The 18,492-nt window shown below is 44.1% G+C and overlaps 1 protein-coding gene across 4 annotated transcripts in view; it reads right to left on the minus strand.

Moving 5' to 3' along the window:
• Nucleotides 1–18,492, minus strand: part of DPYSL2 (dihydropyrimidinase like 2) — a 91,756-nt gene that overhangs the window by 49,360 nt on the left and 23,904 nt on the right. For all 4 annotated transcript variants that reach the window (XM_075911075.1, XM_075911071.1, XM_075911072.1 and 1 more), the window contains exons 2-3: nt 17,851–17,939; nt 16,297–16,481 (exon numbers count right to left, since the gene is read on the minus strand). In XM_075911075.1, coding sequence (XP_075767190.1) covers nt 16,297–16,481; nt 17,851–17,939 — 274 coding nt within the window. The remainder of the gene's footprint in view (nt 1–16,296; nt 16,482–17,850; nt 17,940–18,492) is intronic.

The following is an 18,492-nucleotide window of genomic DNA, read 5'->3' on the forward strand; positions in this document are numbered from 1 at the left end:
TTTTTTGAACCATTTTATAGTCTTGGCCTTGATAACATCTTCTGGCAGGGAGTTCCATGGGTTGACTGTGTATCGTGTGAAGAAATACCTCCTGTGGTTTGATTTAAACCTGGCTGCCCATTCATTTCATTGAGTAACTCCTCGTTCTTGAGTTATGAGAAGGAGTAAATAACACTTTCTAACCTACTTTTATTGTATGCCACTTTGAATCTGGATGACAAAGTTTTGTTGAGAGGGAATCAGCTGATGTAAGAGTCGGCGTAACTCCTCTGAAATCCACAGGTAGCCTCTCCCAGCATCTCTGTAGCGTTGCAGCACTTCATGCTGAGGCCCCATCTACCACCATCCTGGACTTCTCTCACACATTAAGGATGATCAGGCCAGGTCAGTAGCTGGATGGAGCTACTAGATACACGCTTCTGCAGAGAACGGGGCTAGCTAGTATCATGTGATTGATGGCACTATCTTTTCATAGGGGGCATAAACCAGAAATTCTACGTACTACGGATTCCGTGAAACTTTTCACAGCAGTACCAGGCATTAGTTCTGGATCCTGGCCAAACTTCCCCTCCCCAGCTAAACAGCCCTGTAGTGATGTTGTGTACTGATAAAAAATGGCTGCTTCCCCTTGATGCTGGAGAAAGTGATCCCTTTACACTCCAGAATGTGCAGAATTTAGAGCCTCATTTTGGAGGAAAGATACTAGATTAAATTTGCCTCTCACTTACCCTGGTGTAAATCAGAAGTAATTTACCTGAAGTAAAGTTTCAGAGAGGTGGCCGTGTAAGTCTGTTTCACCAAAACCAATGAGGAGTCCTGCGGCACCTGAAAGACTAACACATTTATTAGGGCATAAGCTTTCATGGGCTGGAGCCCGCTACGTCAGACGCAAAAAGTGAAAGAATCAGATGACAGGGAAATATTTATACATAGAGAGGGAAGTGTTACAAAGGTGTCAATTCAGCTAGGGAGGACATGGCCCACTTCCAACAGTGATAAGAAGGTGGGAACACCTAAAGGGGAAACTTACTTATTGTAACGAGAGCGCCATTCCCAGACCCATTCTGATGGGTCCAATTTGCATATGAATCCCAGCCCAGCAATTTCATGCTCCAGTCTGTTTTAATGGCAACTTTCAAGACTGTAAATGTGCGTATCCAGGGAGGATAAAGTGCTCTCCTACTGGTTCTTGTATGTTACGGTTCCAGAGGTCTGATGTGTGTACATTTATTCTTTTGCCTAGAGACAATCCAGCTTGTTCAATGTACGCAGCAGAAGAGCATTGCGGGCACATGGCAGCATCTCTCACATTAATTCAACTAATCTCATTAACACTGTTGTAACACTCCCAACTCTGTATGTTGAAATATTTCCCTGTCATCTGATTCCTTCACTTCATGCATCTGACGAAGTGAACTACAGCCTGCGACTGCTCATGCCCTAAGAAACGTGTTAGTCTTCCAAGTGCCACAGGACTCCTCATTGTTTTTACCTGAAATAAATGGAGCCATGCTGGAAGGGGAGGGGAAAGAAGAAACAGACCCTCTGTTCTCCATACCGCTAAGGATTTAGGTTTTTAGAATAATATTCCTCACTGCAAAACGCTGTGGAAACTCTCCTGCTTCCTTTACACAAAGGAGTGTTGTGTGATGACAGAGGATCATTCTCAAGGAACTCTGGCTTGCCCTCACGTCGCCAATACAGCAGGCCAGAGAATGTCACTCGCTTGTAAAAAACCACAGAGAGCCCAGGATTCCAAAAATACACCCCGCACATAGACTGGTGCAAGCCATCTGGCTAACACCCCTGGGACCGTAGGCCATTAGGAAACAGAATTTACCTAGGATGTTGTCTCTTTTCAGTATTCTTTGTATTCAGACAGAGAATTGCCACTAGAATTCACAAGTTAAACTCCCACTTACAAAGGGCCTTAAGATTACTTAAAATCATCTTACAGAGCAGCGTTCAACTGCAGGAGCCCGGAGGCATTTTCAATATCTGGGGTTTGATTCTCTGCTTGCTTCCACCAGCATTTGCACCCAATTCTTGTTACCCCACCCCCGTGTTGCAAGTTGCCTGGAGAGATGGATGATCTGCCTAGAGCACAATGAAGGATGGAGGTCTTTGCTTATGAGCTTTTAGAGCGAGGGACCTTACCTGACAGACATGCACACAGACAGGGCCCTGTAGGTATTTTCTCAATGCAGTCAAAGCCATCAGCATCGATCACTCACGTCAATGCTTCCTTGTGCTTCCTCTTCTGTCTGTACCCGAGGGCTGTCTCTGGTCTTAGATCATAAGCTCTTTTGGGCTGGGCCTTTATTTTTGTTCTCCATTTGTACAGCACTTAGCACAAGGCCCTGATGCAGGACTTGGGTCTGTAGGTGCTACCACAATGCAAACCACCGATTTATACTAGCTGAGGATCGGGCCTGAAGTTGGCAGAATGGAAAGTGTGTCCTGGAATAATGCTGCTATAGCTTTCTCCCTATGCTCCAAGTTGGTCATAAGGAGATGAGAGACTGGACAGAGAGCAGCAAAAGCACTTGACAGCAGCTCTCTTTGAACAAGACAGCGTGATCCACCCCCCATGCAGGGAGAAATCAGCTTTAGTGATGCAGACCATTCTATGGAACGCTAGGGATTTATTGCTATTGCAGAAACACGCAACATGGGTTACTCCTCTCGACCAGTTGCCAAAACCCTTTTTGGATGAGATGGGGACGGGAAAAAAAAAAAACTAGGCTGGCACGCTCAACCAGTTGGTCAGTACGGTTGCCATTTCAGTTGTTCCTAGCTAAAAGCAGAACATCCAACTGCAGTCCCAAACTCAATCGAGGTCCAATTCATCTGCTTTTAAAAATATGGTTACAAACCTAAAAACTGGCCACTTTCAGAAGATTGGGGGAAGGAAGAAAGAAGATTCCAGGCTAAGTGAGGGCAGTGTGAAGGAGGAGAGGAAATTTGGGGAAGGTAATGGCTGATTTATAGGCAAATCACGCTAAACTTAGTGGTTTCACAGGATTTTGACCCAAAACCACACACTTATTTTATCAGGAGTTGAGCTGAGAGTTCTATAGCACTCCAGTGGCGAGGGTGTAAGGGGAGACTCAGGAAACGTGGCTCAATTCCCTGCCTTGCTTGCAGGCTACCTTCCTAACATCAGACAAATCACTTGGATAAGGAAACTGAGGCCAAGAGAGTCTATCAAAGAGGGGAGACCAACACTGCTCTGCCTCACAAGGTGCAGTGAGGGCAAATACGTTTTGAGGAGCTAGGATACAACCCTAGTAGGAGGCCAGATAAGTACAGGCTGAACCTCTCTAGTCCGGGATAGGGACGTAGTCGACCACCCGATAAGCATATGCTTATTGGGTAGTTGAGTAGTGATTCAACTAGTTGCTTCTTCCATACTTTGCTGCCTCTATCAGAGATGAGCAGCAAGGGGAGAGAGCAGGAGCCGGTGCTGGAGGTAGACGGCTTAAAAGCTGGTCCCCCCCAACACCATCTCTTGGGGGGGGGGGAAGAGAGGAGGCAGAGGCTCAAGTGGTGGGGGGGAACCAAGCGTGAGCCCCAAATCAGCTGTCCCAGCTTGCGCCCTGTCCCCCCTGCTGCGCCTCTGCCTTTTAAATGTATTAAGAACTTGCAGGCTCTTAATACATTTAAAAAGCAGAGGTGCAGCGACGCTGCAGCTCTGCAGTTTCCCCACGTATCGACTAATCGAGAAGTCGATGGAAATTCCATTGACTATTCGATTAGCTGATTAAAGGCAATTTAACATATCTAGTCTAGGAGCTGACAGGTGCCAAATTAGAGAATTTGCCAGACCACCGGAGGTCAATATTTCCTAACAGCATTACCAACACGTCCACTGCTTGCCTGGCTCTTAGAAGACATTTAGGGGTAAATCAGAGCTAAATAACAGCACAGAACATTGACACAGGACTGGTGGCCGTAAACAAACTTTATGGGATGGCAGGAAACTTGGCCACACCCACGATAAGTGGACATCCAGCTGACTAAAATCATGCTGGACCACGGATGTTGCCGGATCAGAGAGTGCCGGACGAGAGGGGTTCCACCTGTATCTACATAGTTGTGTGGGGTTCAGCTCCAACCCAAAATTCAAGGCAAAGCCCGAGTACAACCCTATGCAAAGTGAAAGCACAAGAAAATGTTGCACTAACCCCTGAAAGGCACCTGTCCCCAAGTCCTATTTATACAGAGCTGCCATCAATGCAGGTAACCAGACAGGCTGTCAGAGCCCTCACACGACAACAGCAGATGTGCTGTTCCTGTCCCTTTTAGATCAGCCCCCTCCGCTCAGTGGCTGGAGGACGGAGACACAGCCCAGACAGCACGTGGCCCAGGGCAAGACAAATACACGCAATGTATGTTGAGAAAGAACAACACCACAGCTGTTCCCTTCTGCGCTAGCTGGCAAGAGGACTAGTTCTTTCATTTTCAAGGGGCCCTCTTAACCCACCGTTAGGACGACACATACAATTCCACAGGCTGGAAAAGAGGCAGCCTGAGAACTATACCCAGATCACCTCCTCAAGAGCCCTGCCATCTTTGCACTAACGGCGTGGCTTAAAACTGCACTGCAGCCAGAGACTCCTAACAGACTCAGTGGGGTTTGAGAGGAAGCGCTCACAACCGGGACTGCCCAGGTCTGGATCCAGACAGGCTTTGCAGTGACTGGCTAATGGCTGCTGTGATGGAAAGGAACAGATACGTCAGCAGAGCCCGGAAGTTAAAAGTCAAAGCAACAGGGCAAGTTGAGTGGGAATCAAGGCGGAGCCTCAATGGAAAATACCATCTGACTGGCTGGAACATGGCTACTTAATCTGGGATCTTCTTCCATACAGATTCCCCCCAGAACAGATGTTTTCAAGCAATTGGCACAGAAAAATTTAAAAAGTTGGCTGTCAGCACTGGAACCTCAAACACAACACCCCCATGAAAGTGCACAGCAGCGTGTGTTAGCTACTGGTTCCCCTGCATGCTCAGCCAGTTCCTTTCCTGTTGCTGAAAAACTGCCATGCAGCAGCAAGGCAGATAAAACAACAAACATTGGTGAGACAATGCCATCCAGTGGACAGGGCAGTGGACTGAGGTCTATTCTCAGCTCTGCCACTGACCTGCCGTGTGCCCTTGACCACATCACCTCATCCTCACTATGCCTATTTCCCTACCCACCCGTTGTCGCTCTTCTCTATTTACATGCTTAGCACTTCAGAGCAGGACTCTTACCACGTGCCTGAGCAACACCTAGATTGATAAGGTCCAATCTTCATCAGCCTCTCTAGACTCTACCATTACATTATTAATATCACCCTTGCTCAGGCAAAGACTCCCAATGTGTCGCTTGAATAAGGTTACAGGATCAGGCCCAAAGAGTGAAAATGACCAATCTAGTTTCACAACCCAAGTGAAGCACAAAGATAATTAATAAGGATAAAAAACAATTGGAAACTTTTCAATAATTAACGAACACCCAAGATTTACATATCAATGGTAATAATAATGTCCTTAACAGTCTAGGTGTTATTAGAAGCACAGGCAAAAAATAGCCTGTTGATGCACTACCTTGCATATTGTAGAATCATGCAAACTTGAGCAAACACACTACCGTCATTTACTATATATATGTACAGTGCCTAGCACAATGGGGACTCAACCTCTGAGTTCTGCTACAACAACAATCATACTTCATGTTAAATAGGGGCTGCTGAGTGACCAGATTTTGCAGCCTGATGGAAGTACACATGGTGCGAAGAAGGGAAGCATGACACCCAATACTTTGAAACAGCGCTCTTTGAAATGCCAATGCCACTGCACCCCGGTGTTGTAAGAGCAGATGCTTTTGCCCCTGCTTCAAATTATTTATTTATCTTCACTGACCATCCTACTCCCAACAGGCAACAGCTCAGAAGGGATTTCAGACGGTGCACTGCTCGCTGCGTGTGATCACTTTAATATGAAGATGAAATCTGAGAGCTCCTCCTACAACCCTTGCTCACCCCCACAGCCCTCTTCTGAGCAATCCTGCCCAACTTCTTTTACCTAGCAGCTGGCCCACCCTGCTCCACTCCTGTGCTTGTCCCTCTTCCTCATTTCTGCTAGGAAGCTCACCCCGTTAGGATATTCGAACCCGATTCTGACCTCATCTCACTACAACTGAATTACTCATGACTGACACCCGTAAAAGCTAAGGGAGTATTCAGCATTCCCTTGCAACGGGTTAAACTATTTAGGCTGGGAGTTTCAAAGCAGCCTAAAGGATTTGGGTACCCAGTGTATTGCAATTCAACAGGAATGGAGTACCTGGATCTTGAAAGTCACCTCTTCAAAGTACTGCAGGCCTTTACATGGAAAGCAAGCTATGAACCAGCTGAAGTGTCCATTTTATAAATCTCCTAAAATACAAGAGCCCAGATCCCTAGAGTATTTTCTCCATATTATTAGAATAACTGGTAGTCAAGTTCAAAAGGCAGCTGGCTTCCAAGTCGCCAAGCCAGAAAGAGCTATAATTTCTACCCACTGTAATTCCTCCCTGTGATTATAACGGTGGTTGACCGAGTCAATTCATGGAATGTCAGCAAACGATTTCTCTCAAGGACAGCAAAGATATAGAAAGTAGAGTTCTCTTTAAAAAAAAATCCTCCTATTAAATGTGTGTGTGGGGAGGGGGGGCTGGACTGGGTAGTTTCAGTTCCCATTAGGAAAGGAAACAGGCCATTTTTATCTGATAGGCAATAAATATATGTAATTAATCATAACACAGCAAAAAAAATAAGACTTGGTAAATAGGGTGAAATCATGCTCCTATTTGAAATTATCAATGGCAAGTCTTCCATTGATTTGAAATGAGTCAGGATTAGTAAGATTTGGCAACAGGAATCCTTTGTGTCAATAGCAAATCTTCTCAGGATCTCAAAAGACACCCCTTGCTCTCAGCAAGCAGTTCTTTATTCCGTAAATAGTTGTACAACTGTAGTGTCATAAGATTCCACTCCATCCCAAAGGGGTACAATCTGGCCCAAAGTACTTTGCAAGCAATGGGCTCAATTCTGACATTAGTTACCTGGGTTAAAGTTAGAGGAACATCAATCAAGTCACTGAAGTTACTCCTAATACCCACCCTGGGAATGGAGATCAGACCTGACCTTATAATTAAACACAATTCACATCAATGCTATAAAGATAGGAAAAATAATATTACATCCATTTCACAGATGGGTGAACCAAGACCCACGGAATCTTCAGCTGGTGTAAATTTCCCACAGTATCACTGACGTCAGAGCCACAACAAGTTCCAGCAGTTAAGGATTCCATACGTTGTAAGTGAGTTGCCCAAGATCCATAATGAATCAATAGCAAAGATGGGAATACAACCCTGGAGTCCTGACTCTTTCTTGTAAAATACTAGACTATGCTGGAACCTTTCATTCACACACAAAGATAGATGAACAACATCTGAATGCTATTTGGGAGCATTTGAAAAGAAGGAATAGTCCAAACCTTGAAAGGGTTGAAAGGGTCAACACACCCTATGTGTGATATTGCCTTTGGGACCTACCCGGGAAAAAATGTTCCACCAAACATGGCTGCAGCCAGCAGAAAAAGCAACATTTTACACCACCAGTCTGCCCAGGAGTGCATACAAATCATAACATATGCTCCTCCGCTCATTCACTGAGTATTCTCACTGTCAATCTTTGCTGCTGAAGATGTCAGAGGCAAGAGGATCATAGCTGGACTGTCACCGCCCACATATCTTTTTCTAGCTTTTGGTCCTGCAGATATCTTTGACTTTCACACTGAGCAAACCTGGTCAGGGCTTGGGAAGAAAGAAGAATTATGGAACCCTATGGTAGCCTCTGTTCAGTCTGCCTTCAGCACACAGTATGGCAGAAAGGAATAGCAATTCTTTCTTTCTACTGACTAGGGGAGGAGCTGAGATGCAGAGAACTGGGAGCCAGATCCCAAGGTGGTGTAAGTCAACGGAGCTACACCAATGTATTCCGATGTAGGATCTGGTTCTTCCTGCTGAGACACTATAATAAAGAGTGCCTTTAGAAAGGAGAACTGAAATCTAGGAGAATACAGGACAGCCTGGAAACAATCCATTACATTTGTGGACTTGTCTATGCCTCCCTGGCATACACTTTGTGTGAAAGCAAAAATGGACAACATCAAAACAAATTTGAAAAGAAACTTCAGTTCAGTGAAACCAAACCGAACACAGAGTATAATCCCAGCCACACTGACATCAAAGGCAGAATTATCAGTGACATCACTGGAGCCAGGATTTCACCCACAGCTTTTACAAAACCCGAAACGAGAAGAAATTCTTCCAAGGTTTTTTTTTTTTTTTTTTTTTTAAACAATTCCATTGAAGCACACAACACACTACTGGGAGTACCCTAAGTGCATGAGAACAAGAAAGTAAACTTGACACGTGAAACTGATCGGTCTGTTTTCTCGGTCAATGCTGCGGGATACGTATAAAAGGAAAAACAGTGAAAGCTGCAAACAGTGAATCAGATTTCCAAAACTATTTCATTTTTAATCATCTTGGATGTTGTTTGCAGCATAAGTAAGGCTATTTAGGAGATTTTTAAATCGACTCTGGAAGGGAAAGCAGTTAGACACCCAACTTACTGCAATTTAGTGGGTGGCTAATTTTCTTAAATGTCTTAAAAACAGTCCCAGGCACAATGCTTAAAACAAACAGATAACATTCTTGCGTGCTATTTACAGACTGCAATTTGTTTGCCATGTTATAAATCTGGTTTAGTAAACACAATTAGGTTTATTTAAAAGAAAATCTTTAAGTGAACAATAGCTCCCACCTGCTTTGGAAAAAGAAATCAAAGGCCACCCACAGGGAGGACACTCATGAGGGCAGCAATTCCATGCTTCCTTGCGGAGAAAACTTTAGGCGAATGTATAATTTCGCTGAGAGGAGAACAGCTGAAGCAAACCAGCCTCTACAAAGCTTTGAAGTGTGGCAGGATTATTCATCCTTTTTTCCACTGCTCAGCTCCAGTTGCTTAAGTCTGCCAACCAGAAATCTCTCTCTAGCCTTACACAGCGTGAAAAACGTTAGTGCATGGCAGTGACAGAAATGATGCAACATCGGCCAGTCTTTCAAATGCAGCCATTGATTTTGAGCGCACAGCTCAAAGACCTCTTGGGAGGAAGGACTGCATGGTAGAATGGACCCTGGCTTGGCTTTAGTACGCTGCTCAGCCACAGAGTTTTTAACCATGGGCAAGTCACTTAGCCTACACTATGCACCAGGTTCCCAACTATGAAATGGAGAGAACACGTCCCTATCTCACAGGATATTATCAGCATAACACAGTGAGCATCAGAGGCTGTAAGCCACTTGAATACTACACTGATGAGGGATACATAAGTACATGGATATAACAATGAGGGGCTTAGGTTTCAAAAATGTCAAAGTCATAATGCTCCCCTTCACTACTACACAACTGTAGGTTTTGGGCTTTTCTAAAATATCAGACACTAGGTGTCCCAAAATCAGTAGCCACTTGTGAAAAAAAATGTAAAGAACTCTTCAAACTAAAAGTGCTATTTAATACTTGTGTTTAACAGCAATGATCCACTGAACAGCCTAAATGCAAATGTCAAAGAACGTTTTATTTTCCACCTACCTTATTTTAGCAAGGAAGCATGGTATCAGACAAGCAAGAATGTGCACAAGGTAAATCAAGTGCTCTCATAATCCAGGTGAGCATCAACAAATATGAAACTTAAAAAGGAAATACCATTCCATACAGCGTATAATTAGCCTGTGGAACTCATTGCCACAAGATATCACTGAGGCTAAGAGCTTGAAAAGGGTTCAGAAAAGACATTAGACCTGTATAAGCACATCCACACCTACTCTTGATAGGATACAAATACATGCAAGATATAAGCCTTTATACTTCACAGCTTAAGTCACAACTGTGCCTACGAAGAAATTTTCCCAAGGACATAACTACCAGTCACAGCGTTTCTTGCACCTTCTTTGAAACATCTTGTTCTAACTACAGTTAGAGACCAAATACTAGATGCGATAGAGCAGCGGTCACACCTGATTTGGCAATTCCTGTGTTCTCCGTATGGCATTTCAAAGACATTCGCTCTTAGGTATCTCACCACTTTGGGGATCAGGAATTCTACTTTTTGCTTCTCATGTTTTTACCCATAGTGCAGAATTCTGTTTTCTGTCTCCCTGCCAGTCTGCACAAAGGCAGCTCCATGAATCAACACAAGCATTATGATCACCCCTCTCCCTCCTGGTGAATTTATATTGGTTCTTTCTTAGCTGTTTTCCTTAAGCAGAAAGGGACGCTGCACGTACTGAAAGCCCAGGTTTCACTTCAGTGTGGGGATCAGATACGAGAAAGAGGAAGATTTTCCAAGGCATAAATGGCAGTTAGTTGACAACTCTTATTTGTGCCTTTGACAATCCCCCTTGATAGAAGTGATTATATCCTGCAATTACTGCCAGTCATTCTTTCCACATCCTGGCTCCTCTGCCAGGTCATTCCCTTCACTCCTGTCCTTTCAGGGCCCCCACATCAACCTGGCTGTGCAGAGCACTGCCCTGCCCACATCTCTACTCCCCTTTCCTCCTGCGCTTGCCAAGAGTCCGTCCTACTTTTACCCTCAACACCCGTCTCCTCCTCTTGTTTCTGGGCCTGTTTCCACATCCTCCATTAAGCCCAGAACACCCTTCACCTTGCCTCCATTCAGAAATGCCCCAGCAGTGACATTCTCAACCAATATTACAGCACGTTCCTTGCACACTGAAACAGCAGGGAAGACTTGCTTCTGAAGACAGAGGCATGAGAGCAGCTTTATTTCGGTTTAATGAGGGCAGGCCTATCCTACAAGGATAGGTCAATCTAAGCTATGCAAGCTGAGTTTCGTTAGTAGCATAACTCAAATTGACGTAGCTTAGATCTACTTACCACGGTGTCTGATCCAGGCTGGGCTGACAGAAAATCCTCCACTGAATCTCAACTCTTCTCGTTCTGGTGGAGTACCAGAGTCGATGGGAGAGCAACAGATGGTCAATTCATCATGCCTATGCTAGACACAATAAATCAACTACCACTGGATGGATCACCGCACCGCAGATGCGGCCCGTACTGAAGACATGCCATTGAGATTTAATAGAGCACCTATCCCTGGATTTATATTCAGGGAATAGCAAACAACCACCTATCCTGTATGCTATTCCTGGATATCTATATATATCTATACATACACACACACACACACACACACACACACACACACACACACCAATGGATCCTTATAGTGATGGATCCTGTATGAGCCAGTCCGGCAATGGATCAAGCCGGTAACTGCAATAGAGCCAGTCTCACCTTTTATTAAAAGGCCCATGAGAAGTATTTAGAAACAATTGGGATTCCCCTACCCCCAATCACTTTCCCTCTGCCCATCTCCCATGAACCTCCATGCTAGTAAGGGGGTGAGGAACCCAGGAATCCTGGTTCCCAGAGTCTTCAGCTAGCCACAGTGGAGTCAAACGAGTGTGTTGTCCAAGTAGCAATCAGGGATGTTTCTTTGATCTTTACAATTACTTTGATATAAAAAAAAATCAGTGGAAAGTGTATGAAACAAAAGAAGAGAGGAAGGGTCAGAAACAGGGATATAAGCAACTATCCAATAAGCATAAGTTTATCGGATAGTTGACTAGTGATGCGACTAGTCCCTTCTCTGCCCTTGCTGCTTCTATCAGAGAGAGGCAGCTGGTGCTGGGGGGGAGCCAGTATAAAAGCTCGTTCCCCCCCAGCACTGTCTCCACAGGGGGCAAGGGAGGTAGAGGTGCACAGCACAAACCCGCAAGAGTGGGGCTCTTGTACATTTCAAAAGCAGAAGCCCCACAGGGAGCGTGGGGCGAGTGAGGGATTCCCCCACTAGCCTCTAGCTCCCTTCAGGACTTCCTTTTGAAACATTCAAGAGCTCCACCGGGTCTCGTGCATTTCAAAGGCTCAGGCGCCACAGGGAGTGTGGGGCCAGTCCCCTGCTGGCCCCACACTCCCTGTGGGGCTTCCGCTTTTGAACTGTAGCAAGAGCCCGGCAAGGCCCTTGCTACAGTTCAAAGGCGGAGGCGCCCTTATAGACTAAACTGAATAGTTCATGGAAATCCCATTGACTATTCGATTCATTAATTAATTAACCTAAATTTAACGTCCCTAGTCAGAAAAGGAGTTAATGAGGAGAAACACAAAGGCTGGAGATGGGGCAGTTCAACCAAGTCACACCAAGTGTACCCAGCCTTCCACACTAAATTACCTCACCCCCGTCCTTTAAGCTGCGTAACATGACAATGACAATGAACATGCACATACAGGGAATGCCAAAGATCAGGCTCAGGCCTGAACCCCACTTTGTGCCAGGCAGGTCTGGGGATCTATTTATATACAACTGTAAAGTTTGTAGAAAATGCTGGCTTCTTGCCCCATTCAAGGCTTGAATGGGGAAAGTTATGAATGGAGCCTTCAGCTACATTCCTTCAAACCCACATGACAACAAGAGCATTGTGGAAAAGAGGAGAATGTGTGTGAAAAAGCTTTGCCCAATGACAATAACATGACTTTGTCATGCTGACATTCTCCTTTAATTTTTTCCTCCAAACAAGAGGCATCCCTCATATATGTTACTAGAAAATTTACATGGCATTGCTTGGTCCTTTACTCAAATAATGTTGGGGGTTTTTTTCCATGTAAATCATTGCTCTGGGGTGGGACTGGGGAGGAAAGGCTCAGTATGCAGGCTTCCCTTGGAAGAGAGGACAACCCCAGTCTTCTCTCACTGCAGCAGCTTGAGGCCAGGCGAGAAGCACCTTTCTGTGGCTGCTGCAGTGGGCATAGCCACAGGAGGGATGCATATCCCCCGACTGCAAGAGAGAGACAGATACACAGACAGACAAATTCTCTCAAATATATAGTAGATAGCTGTCCCTTTTTCCACCCATGCGCCCTGCTGGCCCAATGGGGTTACAGCTGGTCCAGTCCCTGGCTCTGGCTCCTTGCTGCCCCCTTGTGGTCACTCTACAGCATAACTCCCTCCTGCCAGACCCCTCCCCCTTTCGATTTTATGAAACACACACATTCCAGGCACATCCCATTGTCCTGGCACAACCAAACCCTGACCTTGCTTTAAGCTGTGATAAGAGGATGCTGTCTACTGAATTTGGTAGCCCTAACTCTTACTGTTTAGGAGTTCTTGAACAGACAGACAGACTCACGCACAGATAGACAAACTCTCTCACATATATAGCAGACTACTGGAGTTAGTGCTGAGCTCTGGGAATCAGGACATCTGGCTTGTACTCACAGCTCCAGCCCCAATGGTATGACTTATGAACAAGTCACTTGAGGGCTGTGGGGTGGGGAAGAGGAGACATAAATACCTTTAAGGGTTAGGACCTAAAGTGACTTGCCCAAAGTCACATAGAAGTCTGTAGCCTCCCAAGCCTTAGGCTAATGCCCTCATTATTGGACTACCCTTAATCAGTGGAGAGGATAAACAATAACATGAAAAATAGCAGGTTAAAACAATCACCCTTTATAAAGGAAATGTTCTTCCTCGTGTTACCAAGAACCTATCATGTAAAGAAAACTGAAGAAAGTTCTAAAAATGTAATGGTCCTTGTGTAGCTCAGTTTGGGCAATAAAAGTAAGACTAATAATGTTAGTACATAGCCCTTATGTCGCATGATTCACTTAGGGAACTCAAATTGCTTTAGGAAAAGGGTGGTATTTTCCCAACGGGGGAAATGGAGGCACAGATGGGTGAAGTGTCTGGCCAGGTTCAGGGATAGTGTTGAGAAAAGAAACCAAGTTTTATTATTCACACACCATTGCCATACCCAATGGACCACCAATGCAGGTCAGTATAAACCCTCTAGAGTGGACAGTGTTTCCAGTGAATGATTAGACAGCTGGTAAATTATGTCCACTGCTTTTCACGTTGACCAGTAAAATCTCGTTACTTTATCCTCCCTATGAGCTGAATCCATCTGTTGTTTCTTTTCTTATACTTGGACGGTAAGTTTCCCAGGACAGAGGCTCTCTTTCGGGTCTGTGTTTGTACAGCACCTACCACCGTTGGTCCCTGATCTCAGACGGGGCACCAGCGATTACCACAATGCAATTTAATGATAATAATGGTCAGTTTCACAAGTTAAGTCAGTGTTGCTGTTTGACAGGGAAGGGGAAAGTTTAAATCCAGACAAGAAAGCTACTTTCACTGAGGATGGATGAAGATGAAGGATGGCGGTGAAGGGGGAAAGGACGACTTTGTGGCTAAAAGGCACAGGGCTGTCAGGACAGCTGAGCTGTAGTAGGAGTTCTGCTGCTAACGTATTGCATTGCCCTTGGGCAGTAGTAGGGGTGCGTTGAACCAATTCCTCCCACTGGCTGACTTCTCATGATGCATTTTTTAAAGAGCACTCATGATAAGGAGACATGGGGCGGGTGGATAGGCTCTTCATGCAAAGAAAGGCTTAGGCCACTATTGTGGGTCTCAAGAGATCCTGATTCACTTCCTGGCTCTGCCACAGACCTCCTAGGTGTTGAACACAACACAGTCTCTGAGCACTTCAAACTACCCTCAGAACAATAAGCCAACCATGATCTGTGAGCATTTCACAATCTTTTACTGTAAGGGGGGCCCATATAGGTACCAAAGAGAATCATATTTCAGCTAGCAGAGCATGCGTTCACTGTCACGGAAACATGCTGATCTCATTCATAAGTTTTGCTGCAGAAATCTCTTTCCCTCGATAAAAAACTTGTTTTGAGAGATCAGAATTCTAGCAGTATAAAACATATACTCCAGCATATGCCACAGCCGTAGCCAGCAGAGGCAGTATAGAAAAGCTTACGAAGCAAACACTACTTGCAGAGGACAGACTGTATAATGTCCCAGGACAACTCGCCAACTATCGGTTGAACTGAAACATACTTCACTTTTTTCTCAGTTAGAACATAAATATGAATGACTCATGTTTGGAATTAGAGAGGCAAATCCTCAGCTGATGCAAATAGCCACAGATATCAAGAACTACAGCCATTTAGACCAGCTGAGAAGACGGCCGAGAAATTTTAGTCAGTTTCACTTCTTGATTCTTACACTATTTTGATGGTGCCATTCCAAGAACTGGAAAGAGGCTGTTTAACAAACTTGGAGGATGGGGTATATTTCAACTGTATTGTTTTAAAACATCTAACAAAAGCAAGAGCCAAAAATTCTGAAATGCAGATGCTTAAAGCAAGGCACCTCAACAAGTAGTCTGATTTTGAGAGGTGCACAGTATGTGCAATTTGCATGGACTCATTATGCCTCATCAGTTATGATCAGCCTCTACCTTCCAGGAGGACTCAAATTTTTCCCCAAGAGGCCCCATGTGAAGTGTCCCTGTAGTATTCTTATACAGCACAGCACCTAAAACCCTAAAATAACAAAACAAACTTTACAAACAATATGTCAATTAAGCCCTATAATACCCTGGTGAAGATGATGTTATTAGAGCCATTGCTGAGGCCAGGTCTATGCTACAGGGAAAAAAAAATCAACATAAGATACACAACTCCAACTATGAGAACAGCATAGCTGGAGTCAACGTACCTTTGGTAGAATTTCTGCAGTGTCCCCATCGTGGGAGGTCGACACAAGAGTTTCTCCTGTTGAATTCCCTTACTCCTTGTGACCCAGTGGCGTACCAGGAAAGGGGTCCTTACTAGACCCGCTAAATCAAACCCTGAGTGATAGATCTCTGGAACATCCATATTGGGGTAAGTGAAGACAAGCCCTTGAGCACAGATTGAGTAAGGTCTGACCCTAGAGTCTCTGACATCTACGACCAAAATCCCCATGGATTTTAATAAGAGTAGGCCCTAAGAAAACTTTTCAAGGTTCCACAGTCAGCATTGGTGTGGAAATCAATGACCAACTGACTTGAAGGCTGCATGACCTAGATAGGAACAGAAACCTGGAATCCTGTATTCCTCTTCCCTCTTCTACCCCTTGGAAAACTTCCTCTCAGGGCTAGGAATGGAACCCAGAACCCCAACTCACAATCCCCTACTCTAACCTACAGATGACACGTACGTTGGGAGGCGAATACACTGATATTTCCCATAATTTATATGCCCTGCTTATAGATATGGTTTGATTGAAAGAGCAAAGGGACCCTTGCCTCCTACTTCACCATGGAACAAATATAGATCTTACTGATCATTGTGGTGCCTCCAGCCAGGGCAGCCTTGGTTCCTTGGAAAAAGTCATCAGCAGAGGTCATTCCCTGGTCCGGCATCTGGAAACGGGTGTGGACATCAATTCCCCCCGGGATCACCATCCGGCCATGGGCTTCGATAGTTTTCACTCCCCCTGGCACAATCAGATTCTCTCCAATTTGCCTGGGTAAACAGATTTCAATCAGTGAGTGAGTTACAAATGTTATACAATAATGAGAACATGGCTCGAGTGAGCTAGATGGTCTAGATATAATACCCTTTATCGGATGTCACCGAACCATAGAGCCTGAGCGGACAAAAAATCTGTCTCCATGCCTGCAGCTGAAACAGCACGAATGTATAGGGTTCTAGATACAAAATTTGTATCCACATCCACATTCATATCCACAAAAATAAGCTACAGATATCCACATCCACATATACGGATACCACGGATGTAAAGCGGATATCCATGGATTTGGGGGGCTCTACCTATACAACATAGAGCAATAGCAAAACGCAGCCTCATTACACTGAGGGCCGGCTTCACAGCAGTATATCTCATTTTTTTATTATTATTTTCTGCCGGCTCAAATCCCACTGGAGTCAGTGTGAGTCTTAAAACTGACTTCAAAGAAAGCTGAACTCAGCCCTTAACTACCAATACAATTATTCATTCTGGGATGTAACAGCCATTTAGATTTCCATGTTGTTTTGGGAAGGATTGCAAGAATTGCTGCATGTCTCCTCTCTACTTTGTTTCACACTAAAACATATGTACAGCAACCACAAAAACAAACCTGCACATATGCTGTTACCAAGCTCCTGATGAGACCCAAAAGCCCCTCAGTCTGGTTTTGCCAAGATTTATTTTCAAACACTGAACTGCGGATGGCACATCACAATTAATGAGGGGTCTTTCATTTGCTCCTCCAACGTCTAGCACTGATTAAGAAAGCAGATGTGCTGATTATACAGCCAGAACAGGAAAAGTTCCTGGTTTGTAACTTTTGCCCAGTCTATTTTTCCCTATGAGTTTTATTCCAAAGAAACGTGTAATACATTTAGTATGCCAGTACTGCATGCACAAGGACTAAAGACAAAGGTGAGCCTGAAAGAGGCCTAATCTAATGCCCCTTGAAGTCAATGAAATCTTTATAAATAGGACAATTTGAATGAGCTTTGGATTGGGCTTCAAGTCAGTTTGCTATACTCTGGATTTAGAATTCCCTAGCACCCAATGCAGAAAGATACTTAAGCATGTGACCAGCATAAATAAAGCATATGGGGAGTTCCAGTGAACTCAAATCATGCAAGTATTTGTTACAGAACGTTAATGAATATGTTAAATAGAATATATAGTACTTTTTAATTGTATTTAAGCACCGTGTTTTTAGACTCTCTCCAACTGAGCATCTCACAGTGCATTATACATTCATTTCTTTCTGAATTCTAATATAGTTCTCGATACTGAGTTGTTCTTGCAGTTCTGCAGTGCATTTACATTACAATTGCTATTTTCAATCACACCATTGTATCAGGCTGCACTCACTTTATCAACCCATCTTCCATGTAAATATCTGCGTAGAAAGACTGGTCATCGTTAACTATTTTACCACCCTTGATCAAAAGACGATCGCTCTGAAACACAAAAAAGTAACAATACATAATTAGTCTGTAAGAAAACTGACAGTTTGCAGCATAAGTTCAGAGATAAAAGAAGAAAGGGAAACAAGCTTTGAATTATTCAAAGGGCATGTCAAAAAACAAGTCAATTACAGTACTTTCAACTGTAAAGATAAAATATCATTTCAACTGCAAATTCTTTCATCACTCTAATGATCCAAGAGCAAGCTATATCCATTATTAAAAAGAAGTTTGGTTTTGAGACTTGTTTGTTTGACTACACCAACAACCAATTAAAACAAAATCATTCACCCACCTACCACCAAAGCACTAAACGCCATTTCCCAAAAAGCATACAGTGGTTTTTAACCAAGTCTCTTATTTTTAACCTTGTAGGCATAACTTCCTAAATCCACCCACACTCAAGTCACTATTTGGCTAATTGAGTCACACTTGTAGTCGGAGAAATTGACCAAAAGTCTGTTGCTATTGGATACACAACACAAACAAACCCATTTAGTCCAAGTCTAGCAAGGTTTCAGTTCAGTGTATCTTTTACTATGCTTCT

This window comes from Pelodiscus sinensis, chromosome 28, assembly GCF_049634645.1.
Source record: "Pelodiscus sinensis isolate JC-2024 chromosome 28, ASM4963464v1, whole genome shotgun sequence".
In the NCBI taxonomy this organism is placed as follows: domain Eukaryota; kingdom Metazoa; phylum Chordata; order Testudines; family Trionychidae; genus Pelodiscus; species Pelodiscus sinensis.